Source organism: Ochotona curzoniae, unplaced genomic scaffold (assembly GCF_017591425.1).
Source record: "Ochotona curzoniae isolate NIBS_2020 unplaced genomic scaffold, NIBS_Ocur_1.0 contig_1071, whole genome shotgun sequence".
Lineage (NCBI taxonomy): Eukaryota > Metazoa > Chordata > Mammalia > Lagomorpha > Ochotonidae > Ochotona > Ochotona curzoniae.
In genome coordinates, this window is record NW_024464939.1 from 17,563,161 (window position 1) to 17,578,589 (window position 15,429).

Here is a 15,429-nt window from a genome sequence, read left to right on the forward strand (position 1 = left end):
CACTGACTGTAAATTTTCCTCTCAGGAAACATAAACAGAGTTATTTCACAGTACTCTATTAATGGAAAGGACAAAGCATAGGGACAGAAGCACACCAGGCTAGCAACTGAAATTTCTACAGGCTAGGAAAATGGTCTAAAGACAGGGTAAGCTTTACTAAAATTGCAACCGGCCCTCAATTTATTTTAGTCCCTTATTATAGAAAAAAACTAAAACCAGAATAGCTAAAATAAAAATTACAGATATGATATGTGGAGCAATCAGAACTCTCCTACACTTTAGAGGAATTGCCATAATCATATGTGCCATAATCACACTTTGGAAAATAGTGTGGTGGTATTAACAAAAAGCAAGAATGTATATGTACCCTGTGCCTCATCAATTCTACTCCTAGACATATAATCAAAAGAAATGCATACATGGGCCTAGCGCAGTAGTCTAGTGGCTAAAGTCCTCATCTTGCATACACTAGGATCCCATATGGATGACAGTTCATGTCCCGGCTGCTCCTCTTCCCATCCAGCTCCCTGCTTGTGGCCTGGAAAAGCAGTCAAAGATGGTCCAAGGCCTTGACCCTTACCTGTGTGGGAGACCCAGAGGAAGCTCCTAGCTTTGATTCAGCTCAGGTCCAGCCACTGCAGCTGTCTTTCCTTCTCTCTGGAAATCTTTCTGATAAAAACAAATAAACTAAAAAAGAAAAAGCATACATTTATCCTATAAAACTTAAAAGGATACCAAAGATAAAAACTTGAACTAATTCAAATGTACATCAATTAGAGTATCCAATTGTTACAAACAGCAATATAACATGATTCTGCTACAAAGTTCAGGAACAAGTAAAATTCTGCTTCAGTGGTTCAAGTCTGAACAGTGATTATCCTTAAAAAAGTAAACACATTTTAAGTGATTGGAAGATACTGATCAAGTTGTTTCTTGATCTAGAAGTTTCACACATAAGTGTATTCTTTTTATGAAAATATATGTGTGTACATATATACATACAAGCACTTAGGACATATGCAACTGCTCATTAAAAGTTTGCAAAAAATTATACTATCCTTGATTTGCATAAATTCACTTCCATAAGTTTTTGATATTAAAAAAAAATTGAGGCCTAAATGCATTACAGGTACACAGAATAAGCACCTAAGAATCCTTAAAAAAAAAAATTAAAACAATTAAAACATTAAACATTAAAATGTCTTCTAGGGGGCCCAGCACAGTGGTGGTACTACATCTTAAGCCTCTGTGCCATGCCAGCATCCATGAGCTCCAATTCAAGTCTTGTCTGTTGTACTTCTAATCCAGCTCCCTGCTTGTGGCCTGGGAGAGCAGCAGAGGCTGGCCCAAAGTCTTGGACCCCTATATTAACATGAGAGACCTGAAAGAAGTTTCTGGCTCCTGACTTTGGATCAGGCCAATGATAGCCATTGCAATCATTTGGGGAGTCAAGACAGTGGAAGATCTTTCTGTCCCACCTCTTCTATAACTCCACCTTTCCAACAAAAATAAATTTTCAAAGAAAAGTTTTCTGGTAAGACTAAGTCAATTATTAAGATTAATTTCACCTTTTACTTTTTTTTAAATTAATTTTTATTGGAAAGGCAGATTCATAGAAGAAACAGATCTTCCAACCAATGGTTTACTTTCCCAATGGCTACAGTGGCCGGGACTGAGTTGATCCAGAGCCAGGAGACTCTTCTGGGTCTCCCACACGGGTGCAGGTTCCTAAGGATTTGGACCATACTCCACTGCTTTCTCAGGTCACAAGCAGGGGGCTGGATGGGAAGTGGAGCAGCTGGGACATGAACTGGCACTCATATTTGAAACCAGTGTGTGCAGGGTGAGGATTTAGCCACGAGCCATTGCACTGGGCCTACCTTTTGCTTTTCCAATATGCTACTAGAAAATTTGAAATTTTTCAACAATTAAAAAGAATGGAATTATATCATTTGCAACTAGATGGTCCCAAATAGAATCCTGCTCAGTGAAACAAGTCAATCTCAAAAGGATAAGTATCTTGTTCTGATATAATGCAGCCTTTACACAAACTGTAAGATCAATAACCTTTTCTATATTGTTTTTGCTGCAATCCATGGGTTTTGATATTTGCTTTTATTTTTATTTCTTCCAAATAGTCTGTCTCTTAAATTCTTCACCAACTTTTAGATTATATAGTAGCATCATTTTACGCAATAAGTTTTTGTTTTTTCATTTCTTCATCGATACATTGGTTATTCAGTAGTATGTTGTTTAACTCCATGCTGCTGTAATTTTTTTTTAACTTCATTCCTTCTGCTGACTTTATTTTATGGCCTCTCAATTAAGGGAATGTATAGTGGTGCATAAGAGAGACTATCATATCCAGATGTGAAGATACAATACAGTATGCATTTTTACTTCCAAATCAAAGATGGACTCCCAAGGAAACTTAGATATATCTTGACAATAGGACGCTGGACTGTTTGCCATTGTCTGTACCAACAATGTTATAATGTTAGAACACACTTAAATAACAGACTGATGGACATATGACTTCTTATGAAGGACTATATTATTGCAATAAAAAGGGGAAAATCAGTTGGGGATGTGAATTTGGGGAGTAGGGAGTGAGGAAATCCCAGACCCTATGCAATTATATCATAAAATTCAAAAATAAAAGTTTGAAATTTGGGCCAGGCGCAGAGGCCTAGCGGTTAAAGTCCTGGCCTTGAATGCGCGCCCGGGGTTCCCATGTGGGTGCCAGTTCTAATCCCAGCAGCCCCACTTCCCATCCAGCTCCTTTCCTGGGAAAGCAGTCGAGGAAAGCCCAGAGCCTTGGGACTCTGCACCCACATGGGAGACATGGAAGCTCCTGGCTTCAGATTGGCACAGCGCCAGCCATTGCAGTCACTTGGGGAGTGAATCATCAGACGGAAGATCTTCCTCTCTGTCTCTCCTCCCTGTATATCTGACTTTGCAAAAAATAAATAAATAAATAAATTTTTAAATAAAGTTTGTGAAATTCTATACTTGTACGTCACTTGCATAGTTTCTGTTGGACAATGTTGTCTATATTAAAGAATGAAGTATTTCTTTTCTTTCTATTTACTTGCAGTTTTCCTCAATCTATATTGAAATACTACAATTTTAAATAGTTACCGTATAAGAAACTGGATCACCAAATACTCTTTCAAAGACTTCTTCTGCTTCCTTAAAATTGCCATTTTCCATACAAACAGCTACAGCCTAAAAGACAATAACACGACACTGCTTTTAAAGAAACTGAATAGCAAAATAATTATTGAAATAACTCAAGTCCAAAATACTTCATTTAAACATTTTTATATGTAATTTAATGCCATCTGTGGCATGAGCATCCCATAAAGGCACTAGCTCAAGTCCCAGCTAACTCCATTTCTGATCAGATCATTATTAATGTGCCTACAAAAGCAGTTGAAGATGGTCCCAGTTCTTCAGTCCCTGCATCCGTGTGAGAGACCTGGAACAAATTATCGGCTTCCGGCTTCAGAATGGCCTAACTTTAGTTGTTACTGTCATTTGAGGAGCAAATCATTACATGAAAAAGCTCTAAAAATACATACATATATATATGTATATATACACACACTTTGTATATAAATATATATGTGTATGTATATAAATAAGTATCTGTGGCTTGAAAAAGATGAAAAATTTTTATTGGTCCTACACACGTTAATAAATGCCTGCCCACCATCTCTAGTTTTGGCAAAATTAAAAGCAGTCACCAATAAATTAGAGGTTATCCCATGCACATGTAAAAGGAACAAAAATCCCCCAAATTAGTCCATGCAGCTACAACCAGTAAATCCGACAAATGAGCTGAAAACAACCCTTCAAGAAAGGAGACTCCTCAACAAATGACATTTGGGAAAACTGAATCTGTGAGCAGAAATATGAAATAAGACCCGTACTTGACTTCACCCGTACTTGACTTCTAAATTAATCAAGCATCTAAATCAATGGTATAATACCATCAAATTAAAGGAAAACAGCTGGAAATTCTGCAAGAAATAAAAAGGCAGAGGTGAAACTACCCAGAAGGACAAGCAGTTAAAGTAAAAATAGAGGAATGGGGTTACATCCAGTTAAAAAGCTTCTGTACTACAAAGTTAACAGAGGAAACAAAGGAAATCAACAGAATGAAAGAAAACATTTGCAAATAATGCAACTGATAAAGGACTAATAACTAAGATCTATAAAGAGCTCTAACAGCAAATCAAACAATCCAGCTAAAAATGAACATGAATAGGCAAGTAGTAGAGATGGCCAACAGACACATTAAAAATAAATAGGATGCCATTGAGAAATGTAAGGACCTCAGTGAGGTTTCACTCATCCCAGCTAGAATGGCTAGCATTTGAAAATCAAAAAGCTATAAAAGTTGTAGAGGATGTGGGGAAAAGGAACCAAAATGCATTGTTGGTGGGAATGTGAACTAGTGCAACTACTATGAAAAAGTATGGGGAAACAAGAAACAGAATCAAGATAGTGGAATGAGGTAAGAACATGTTTAAACAAAATAGCCAGGGTGAGGCAGAAGGCACCTGGTGACTGATGGACACAGGAAAGAAGCGGAGACATTGGTGTGGTGTTGCAGTGACTAGATACCACAGCGGTGGTCAGCAAGTGGCGATCTGAGCTCCACTCATAGCTAAAATGACAGGAACAAATTACCACCCATTTATAATAACCCTGAGTGTAAATGGCTTAAATCCATCAATCACACATCATAGATTAGTAGACTGAATTAAAAAAACAAAACCCATGTCTGTTGCCTATGGGAGACATATCATACCAACAAAGATCAGTGGAAACTGTATTTCATGGATTTTAATGTCTGTTTTTATTGCATTTCTTTCGTAGAAGGACACTGCCACTAGTGGAAGGACAGTGAACATATGATAACAACTGACTGGATACCATTTGAATGGGAACACTTGATGGGATATACAAAACATAGTTCCAAACAAGGGTGTGGAAACAATGATGGGGTAACGGGAACTATGTAAGCTCAATACCTCCTCCCTTATCTTACCTGACCCTCAGTCTACAAAAGCCTGATGCCACCAATAAACTGAGGCTATCTCACCAAGATGGTATCAAAACAATTTTTTTCTCATTAAATTCTTTACTGACTCACAGGTCATAAAGTAGCATCATTCTCTTCAAGAACATTCTTGATTTTCTTTTTCATTTCTTTAATGACACATCAGTCATTCAGTAGCATGTTACTTAACTTCAGGTTGTCTCAAACTTTTTTTCTTCCTGTTGTTGATTTTGTATTGTGGCTTTATATTTAAGGGGATTATATAATAACTGCATAATGGAGGCTATCGTATCCAGATGAGAGGATACAATGCAGTATACATCCCTACTTCCAAAGATGTACTCCCAACGAAACTATTAACTACATCTTGACAATAGGATGCTAGACTCTGCCATTGTCCATGCCTGTAATGATGGACTTATGAATGTTTATGAAAAACTGTACTATTTTAATATAGGGAAACAAGTTGGAAGGGAGGGGATTTAGGAAGGGAAGGAAGGTGATTTAGAAATTTCAGATTCTATGGAACTGTATCAAGAAATAATAATAAAATGATAAAAAAAAAAAGCGGGGGGGGGGAGGGAGAGAACGCTTTGTGTAAGAGAAAAACAATGACAATGAATGGACTTCTTACCAGATATCGCAAAAGCCATGAGTAAGGGGCATAAAAATTTTCAAGTATTGAAAGAATTACCAACCTGGAATTTTATAGCTAGTAATAAAGAGAAAATTAAGATATTCTCAGGTGAAACTCAGTTTGTCACCAACAGGCCTATCAAAAGAAATGTCTGAAGAAAATTCTCTAAACAGAAAGGAAATGATAAAGAGGAGATATTGCACCATAATGAAGGAAAAATAAAGAGTAAAAATTTGGATGAACAAGAACGAAAAGACAGTATGGTGATTACTCAGAAATCTGAAAATAGATCTGCTATACGGCATGGCCATACCACTCCCAGGAGTTTATTCAAAGGAAATGCAATCAGCATGAGTTATCTATACCTGCATGCTTACCACAATTCAATTCACAACAGCTAGCTAAGACATGGAATCAACCCAGATGTTCACCAACTGATGACTAGATAAAGAAAGTGTCACACTCACACACACACACACACACACACTATGGAATGCTACTCAGATATCAAAAAAAGGATGTAACTGGAAAGCATCACACTAGGTGAATTAAGCCATTCTCACAAAAAGACAAAATCTGTTTTCTCTGATATGTCCTGACTGATCTACTTCAAATCCAACTTCCCGCTTACAACTTGGAAAAGCAGTGGGAGTGCTCACTTCGGCAGCACATATACTAAAATTGGAACGGAAAAGCAGTGGGAGAGGACCAAAAGCCTTGGGACACCCTGCACCCGTGTGGGAGACCTGGAATAAGCTCCTGGAGGATCCTGGCTTGGGATTGTGTCAGCTTTGGCCATCGTGGCCAGCAGACAAAAGATCTTTCTCCCTCTCTCCTTTTCTGTAATTCTCTTTCCAATAAAAAATAAATCTCAAAAAAATATATTTTTTCTTGATCTGTTGCTGGGGTCCGTGTGATGGGTGTGGAAGACAAGAAGGTGTGAAGAGTATTGTTCCATTGCAGGCAGGGCCGCAAGGAACTTCCCGCTGTTTGGCAGGGCCCATGGATGTCTCTATAACCATCTGAATGCAGCTCCGCCTCCCTTTGCATGGACACCGGACAACCCCACTGAGATTTCTGTAATCTATTTAGGCATTGTCTGCCTCTGTGGAGTTAATGTTTAATATCAATGTAGGCTTGGAAGCTGATGTTGCTGATACCGTTTTTAGCCAAAAAGTCTTTCATTATTGCTGTCATGGCTGCATCCAGTGACAATATGCTGCAAAGGGTGCTAACTCCCATTTACCATAATATGCTAATCAAGGGTGTTCTGTCCCCAGGTGTAGTGGGAATCTATTCTTTCCCTCTTTCTTTGACCTTTAGGTCCCTTCTTCTGTGAAGTCCTTCCTTCCTTAACTGATTCAAGACTAAACTGTAGAATGAGGATTGTGGTACAAATGTGTTACTGATTGATATGCGCCATCTATTGAGAACTTCTTCCCAACCACGGCGCAGGGATTGATAACATCCTGCCTTTAGGTGAAACAAATGGCAGAATTATCCTTAGAAACACCCACTTGACCATGACGTAAAGAGTCTGAGCCAGATTTTTACTAGTTCTGTATAAATAAAGCAGACAGCTTTCATGCATGGTCCACAATGATCATGGAATCCTAGTGGTCCATCTCTACTCTCTTTGTGCCTCATCCACGCACCCTTCGTAAGTTCAGAACTCAGCTGGAGCAGGACTTAGGCAATCTGTTATATAGGAAAGAAACATCAAGATGGTTTGTTCAACTCCCTAAGAAGTACCACGGTGATTATCAAGTAGAATTAGGGCCCAAAGAACAGAAAATGAGCAGAAAAATGACTGCTTTTAAGAACTGAATTCAGGGAAAAAACATTTATCATGTTATCCTAATCTTTTCAGGCATTAAAGGAAGCTGACACTTTTGCTGTTAATACCTACTATTGCTCTTTTTTTTGTATCTAATTTTATTTAGAAGGCAAATTGTTTATTTTGTATTGGAAAGTCAGATTTACGGAGAGTGGAGATAGAAAGATCTTCTATCTACTAGTTCACTTCCCAGTGGCCACAACAGCCAGAGCTGAGCCAATCTAAAGCCAGCAGCCAGAGCTTCTTCTGGGTCTCCCACGTGGGGCATGAAAGGCAGAATTATAGAGAGAAACTGAGAGATATCCTCCATTCCTTTGGTTCACTCTAAAATGGCTCTTAGGGCCCGGCGCAGTGGCGCAGTGGTTAAGGTCCTTGCCTAGCACGCCCGGGATCCCATATGGGCGCCGGTTCTATCCCAGCAGCCCTGCTTCCCTTTCAGCTCCCTGCCTGTGGCTCGGGAAAGCAGTCGAGGACGGCCCAAAGCTTTGGGACCCTGCACCCTCGTGGGAGACCCGGAAGTCTCCTGGCTTCGGATCGGCATAGCATGGGCCGTTGCGCTCACTTGGGGAGTGAATCATCGGACGGAAGATCTTCCTGTCTCTCCTCTCTGTATATCTGCCTTTCCAATAAAAGCATAATAAAAATAAATCTTTAAAATGGCTCTTAGTCTGGAGCCAGGAGCCTCTTCTGAGATTCCCATGTGGGTGCAGGAACCCAAGTACCCAGGCCACCCTATGCTGCTTTCCCAGGCACACTAGCATGCACCTGATCATAAGTGGAGCAGTCAGGACTTGAACCCACATGGGATTCTAGAGTCAAAGGCTTAACTTACTACACCATGGTACAACACAACTTCCAAGCTGAGTAGATGGGGTGGACTTTGTGATGCAGTGGGCTAAGCTTCAGCTTTGGCATGCCTACATACCATATTGGTGTGCTTGGTTAAAGTCCCTGTTATTCAGCTTTTTATCCGGCTCCTTGCTTTGCATCTTGGAAGGCAGCTGAACCAGTGCCCATATGGGATGCTGGCACTTGTAGTCAGAAAATTAGCCAACTGAGCTATTGCAATGGCCCCCACAAGTTTGAGGGGCTGGCGTTGTGGAGCAGCTAGTTAAGATACCACTTATACACCAGTAATTTGCATAAGTGCTCAGCATTCTAAACTAACCCAAATTAAAAGCGAAAACTAATCAAATAAAAGCCGTATTATGCATGTAGAATATTTGCTTTGAATGGCAACAAAACATTTTCCCTGCTACATTCTTTACTCTTTTGGCTTCTCTTAAATCGCCTACTGTATAGTTACAACTTAATCTGCCCTTGATCATAACAATCCTTAATGTATTAAGTTAATTAAAATTGTTCTGTTTTTCATATTCTCAAGTTGCCTGATCTTTAAATTGACGCAGTACATTTTCTGCTACACAACAGTAACACATACGTAAGCACAGAAAGTAAGTTTCCATTTTTGGTGCTAACTCCAAGAGGAAAAACCAAAGGTCAAATTTCCAAAGAAAAAGAATTACACTGAAACTTACTCCCAACAGGTTTCTCTTAATTTCTTTTAGATATTAAATAGGTTTTCAGTTCCTAACAAAATAATCATTGTAAACATGGAGTGGCATTCATACCTGAATTTTAATTAAATTCTGTATTTCTTCATGAAGTTTGTCACGTTCCTTTTCAATTGTATCCCAAATCATCAGAGCTGATTCCAAGGGTGTAATTCGCTCATCATTGTCAAATTGTGCATCTTTTAAAAAACACAAAAATAAGTTAAAAACTAAGTAAAATCTTCATCAGGCTTCTCCAAATATTTTTCTTAATATGTATATTATTTTCATTAAGCACTTAGTAACATATATACTATTAAGCCAAGTATGGTTCTTATACATATCAATTTAGGGAAGTGATTTGATTCTCCATGTTAACTTATTTATTAGAACAATTATAAAAAAGGCATGAAACTATAAAATATTTTAATTTTACTAAAACACTGATATTAAGGGCTAAAGTAACCTTTCTTACATAAGGTGTCATAGTAACAGAATTTTGATGAATATCAAAATACAATCTCAATTTTCTTCACTAAGAAATGGTGACAATAAATAGCATGTTACAGAACATATGGAATAACAAAATCAACATCTATTATTAAACTTTCCTAAAGCAGAATTTTTATTGGGTTACTCTGAATAAAGACATATGTAACCAATTAGCAAATTACAGACAACTCAGTCTGACACTCAAGAACCTTCATCTGGGACTAGCATATGGCACAGCAAGTTAAACACCACCGTAGGCAGTCGCATGCCTATATGAGAGCCTGGATCGAATCCCAGCTAGCACACATCCACCCAGCTCCCAGCTTATGTGCTCAGAGGCAACAACTGATGGCTTAACTTCTTAGGCTCCTGACACCCACATGGGAGATCAGGCCTGAATTCCTGAATTCTTGCTTCAACCTAACCCAGCTGGCTGTTGCAGGCATTTGCGGAGTGAACCAGTACTTAAAGACATCTAAGATTTCTCTGTTTAAAAGGTAGAGTGATAATGAGGGAGAGACAAACAAGTATGTAATAAAAGATTCACTATGTATAACTCACATATCCTGCATCTATAATTAGAGATCATTCAATAAACATATATGAACTACTGGGTACATACAGGAACTTGTCTAAAGAGAGTATCTCAGAGAATAAGATAAAGTAATTATTCTAACAATTCTTACATGCTACTCGGAGAGTAACAAACCAGCAGGTATGATTTCAGAATAATAAGGGTGGGAAAGCAGCAAGCAAGAATGGTAAGGGCAGGCAATGCAAAGGTGCTTGGTGGAAATTTGGCATTTCAAGGCAAAAAAAAAAAAAAAGAACAGTGACAGACTGAGTGCAAAACAATGTAAGAAACAAGTAGTTGCAGGATTTGGAATTCACTTTGAATGCAGAACAAAGCTTGCCAGTAGATTGCAAAGAATATGAGGCAAAATGCAGGATTCTCAGGTTGCAACAACTAACGGGACAATGCTGGTTTTACTAACACAGGAAGTCTAATAAGGAGCAAATTGAGGAAACTGAACACACAAATCAACAGATGAATTATCCAGATAAACTATAGGTTATTCTCCAAATAATGCTGATGTTTTTTACTCAAAATACCATTTTTCTATTTTCTTTCTGCTTTATGCTTGGAAGTATTACTAAATTTTGTCAAGCTACTTCATTCCTAAATGAATTCCATGTAAGAGTAGGACATTTTCTTTCCTTAAATCTCATATTATTTCTACCTCTTTATGCCTTCCTGTGTTTCTCTACACAACAACACTGCATTAGATTTTTAAAATTTTTTTCAATTATTTATTTTCATTTAATTTGAAAAGTAGAGGGACCGAGAGACTGGGTCACCTTTAGTCCAATGGTTCACACCGCAAATGGCCGCAGCAGCCAGGGCTGGGCTAGGCAAAAGCCAGGAGCCAGGAATTCCATTTGGGGTTCTCATTTGTGAGGCATGGGGCTAAATACCTGAGTCATCTTCCACTGCCTTCCCAGGAGTGTGAGCAGACAACTGGTTTGGAAATGAACCAGCCGTAAAACTGGCACCTATAAATTTTTCTTGACTGACATTATCTAATCCTTATTATTAATCTGCCTTCCATCTTAGAAATCTAAGATACTTTAAAGATTTCTAATATTAGATTTTAGTTTTAAATAAGATAAAAATACATATTTACCCAGGGATTTTCCCGCTGCAATTCTTGTCAAAAACTGACATATATATATTGTTCTTAACTGATATGCTGTTAGATTGGATAGTCCATGAATTATAGCTGAAAAAGAAAAAGGTTAAGTTTATTAAAATAAAATGAAACTTGATCCAATAGTGCCACTATGTGGTTTGCTAAAAAATTACAATGATTTCACATTCTCATTAAGTTACATAGTTGACTTTTCAAAGATCAGAACAAAGAATAGTCTTACAGTAAATAGTTTTTTGCAAAACCTAACATTTACATCTAAAATAACAAATATTTAAAATTGCTTTCAGAGCAGTCAATAATAATGAAGTGTCATATCAAAATTATAAAATGTCTAAAATCACTAGTTGGAAACATTTGATACCATGACACTTCATTTTATAGGAAACATACCACTTCTGTCAAGATTTCAGTTAAGAAATCTGTTTAGTTTAAGCTACATTTAAAAAATAATTAATATTAATCCCACAAACGTTTGAATACTCTCCTAGATGTTATCCAGGCTGGTGAATATATATATAATGATAAGTAAACTATACTTCTGTATCTCTGTAAGCTTACAGCTATATAGCAATGAGAGACAAACATTAGAACCAGTGAAGTGAAAATGTAAAAAAGTACAGAATACCATAGAAACACAAAAAAGGAGAAATCTTGGAATATGCTTAAACATCTTTTTGGGGGGAACAGCTATCAGAGCATTTCTCTGAGGAAATGTCTTGGTTAAGACCTGAAGGTTTCCTGGTAGCACAATTACACCCAGGGCTTAAAATGCCCTGCACACCCCCTTTCCTTGCCTTTTTTTCTGTTCCTCTGTAGCCCCTTTTCCATGTTTGTTTTTCCACTGCAAGAAAGGCCTGTGAACAAAGGTGACCTATATTTTTCTATACTTGGCTGATTTGTTCCTACATGGGTGGTCAGCGAATCTAACACTTACATGCATTTCTTGCTCTGTATACCTTACTAAGAAAGAAGGTTAATGCTGTGGCATAGCAGGGACAGCGGCTGTCCATGATGCCGTCATGCCCTAAGAAGCATCAGTTCAAGTCTGGACTGCCCCACTTCTGGCCTCGTTCCCTGCTAATGTGCCTGGGAAAGCAGCAAAATACAGTGTAAATGCTTGGGCAACTGCTTCCATGTTAGGAATTTCGAAGAAGCTCCTGGCTTCTGGCTTCAGACTGACTGGCTCAGCTCTGGCTATTGTGGCCACTTAGGCAGTGAACCAGCAGATGAAAGGTTTCTCTCTGTCACTATGCCTTTTAAATACACAAACCTTATAAAACAAAAAATCTAATATATTCTAAGAAGTCAAACCCTTTCCATCTTCACTTCCTTACAAGTTCCCAAAAAACAGAAACAGAGGCCACAGAATTTTCACTCACCAAGGATTAGCAGCACCCCGAAAAAGTTTTTTCTCTGGGTTTTCGCTTCCTTAACATTACAGTAGAGGTGGCCAAACTACTCAGGCTTTGAGCTGGAACTTTGAAAAGGATTTTATCTTAAAAAATAAACTACTTCTTAGACTACTTTAAACTTGATATGACTACAGTGAAAGTTCCATACACCCTGCAATCGCTTCTTCTATTATTAACATCTTTTATGTGGTGGTTTCCATGATCAAATCAAGATTGATAATTATTTCCAACTAAAGCCCACAGGTTATTCGAATTTACTTCCCTTTTTTACTTCAAGCACTTTTTTTTCCTGTTGTACAAACCCAGCCAGGAGACCTCACAATCATCATGACACTTTGGGGGATTATGACAAATATTTCAGATTTTCCTTATTTTGATGACCTTGGCATTTTGAAGAAGTACAGTGAGAGCTTCTGAAGGTTGTCACTTTGTCGGGGTTGATGTTTTTCTAGTTTTTGAGAGGAAGACCATAGGAATACCATTTGTATATGCTACAGCTGTCATTGTTGAGCAGGACTCTGGTCACCCAGCTGAGGCAGTGTTTGTGAGGATTTGCTGCTTCAAAGTTAATCTTCAGAACAAAGTCACCAGGTGCCCTTCATTAGCACAAAGCAGCTATATCAAAGTTACTTAAATTCTGTAAGATTTTCCTTGTATTACATTTACTGATATATTTTAGATTTATATTACATTACGATGTATTATTTACATTACGTTAGGATGGAATGATGACTAGATCTTTCTTACTCTGGGTTATAAGCCTTATTTCCTTGCGCTCCGTTTAGCTTTGGCCTTGGGCGCTCTCGGGAAGGATTCCTGTGGCCCTGACAATCCCCATTGCGCATGTTCTCTCCTTCTGGAGCACTTTCTTTAGTTTCCTTTTGCTGGATAATAGTGTTAGAAACCAAGGCCTAAGGTGCTTATTGCTACTAGGGTTGGTGACTCTCCTGGTCCTTTTATGAGTCTGAGGAAATCCGTTGCCTAGGAACCTAAGTCTGCACATGCTCTATGGATAGTTCTGCCGGCATCTCTGAGACTGCCAGTCCAACTCTAACACCTGACCACACGGATAACTCCAGCCCGTTCCCCAAAGAGAGCTCTTGAATAACCCTAACAGTGCCAGCCCTGCTTCAGCGCAAGGCTGATTTTTCCCATGACTTTTCTATTACCCATGGCTCCAGGATTATCTGACACAGAAAAAGGTCCTGGCACTGGAAGACAGGGCATGGGTCCAGATCAGTGTCTCAGGCTAGCTACTTCGCTCCTCCACAGGTTAGGATCATTGACCTAACTCGCGTAACTTCTCGAGAAATTTTCCATTAAATCCTCTAAGACTACAAATAGTCAAAAAGTTGGTGAAAAACCCTCAGTTTTAGAATCCCACTGTTCCGCATTGTTTTGGCAGCCCAGGTGCCTTCATGGAGCGCCGCCTCTGAAGGACCAAGCAATGCATCTTCCTGGATCTGCTTTGCGTGGCCGGCTTATGCTCATCAACTAGATATCAGATTTCTGCGAGTTACTTTTGAGGCCAAAAGAGTTGAACTGGCTCACAGAAACATACACACACACCCCCGAGCTTCACGGGCGTCCACATGGACCGCCGCGTAAACATATTGCCACAAGCAAGACCTGAAGAACAGCCTGAGGAGATAAAAGCGGTTGCGCGCATTTTCTTAAAACTCCCACGTCCACCCTCGTTTCACTTTTCCCAAAGAGAAAAAATGCCAAGTTGACCAGGGACTCGAGCCGCTGGATGGGCTCCAGCGCGGGAAAGCGGCCTCCGCCGCCGCCCCCGGCCGCTCGGCGCTCACCCTCGGCGCTGTCGCGGGTCCTGTGGAAGTCCTGGGAGCGGCCGTCACGGAAGGCCCGGCAGAGAGACAGGCATAGGAAATCGAGCATCCAGCCGGCAGCCACGGCCTCCGCCTCGGCCACCAGGCCCGCGTCCTCCTCCTCCTCAGAAAGCTCCGCCTGCACCTCGCACCCGATCAGTTCCTGGCACACGAAGTCCTCCTGGTGGCCTTTCGCTGTTTCTGGGGTCCGCTCCTCCGGGAAGTCGGCATCCCGGCCGTCGGCGTAGCCCCGCGGGCTCGAAACCCCGGGGGAGGAGTCCTCCGCCATGTTAAATCGCTCGCGCCGATTCCGTCCCGGCGACTGCCAAGCGACGATTGGCTCGCGCAGCGATAGCGGGGAGCCCGCCAATCACAGTGCGGCGATGGGCGAGAGGCCGGAGCGTGGCTTGTGATTGGCTGACGCCAGCTCCGTCTCTGGAGCCTGAGTTTCCCGCCGGGTCATCCCTGACAAGGCGCGGACTGAGAGGAGGATGTCCTGGACTCCTTTATTCACCCTTTAAAGTGCAACTTTGACTGGAAACAGCATTTTTGGTATAGTAAAAACATGTTTACGATAATTGCGACTTCTCACCGTTACTCAACAGTGTTAGAGCCTAATGATTCATCCAGCCCACCGATGAGCATAAGCTCAAATTGTTCTTTTGCAGTAACCCAGAATCACCTGGGAACTTGTTCAAACAAGCCAGGGAGGCGTTGTAGTCCGGTAGAGCTGCTCCGCTTCCCTGATAGTGGCTTAGCAAAGCAGTGGGAGCTGGCGGGAACTGCTCAGACCTCTGAAGCCACCTGGGGAAACCCAAATGGAGTTGGAGGCACAGCTGCAGTTCCTGGGTTTGGCCTGGATATACTCCCAGCCATTGTGTCCAGT

The 15,429-nt window shown here is 40.2% G+C and overlaps 1 protein-coding gene across 2 annotated transcripts in view; it reads right to left on the bottom strand.

The window, feature by feature from the left end:
- Positions 1 to 14,832, bottom strand: part of TERF1 (telomeric repeat binding factor 1) — a 36,323-nt gene extending 21,491 nt beyond the window's left edge. For both annotated transcript variants that reach the window (XM_040994428.1, XM_040994420.1), the window contains exons 1-4: positions 14,526 to 14,832; positions 11,276 to 11,371; positions 9,177 to 9,298; positions 3,142 to 3,228 (exon numbers count right to left, since the gene is read on the bottom strand). In XM_040994428.1, the coding sequence (XP_040850362.1) occupies positions 3,142 to 3,228; positions 9,177 to 9,298; positions 11,276 to 11,371; positions 14,526 to 14,832 (612 nt within the window). The remainder of the gene's footprint in view (positions 1 to 3,141; positions 3,229 to 9,176; positions 9,299 to 11,275; positions 11,372 to 14,525) is intronic.
- Positions 14,833 to 15,429: the final 597 nt, after the last annotated feature.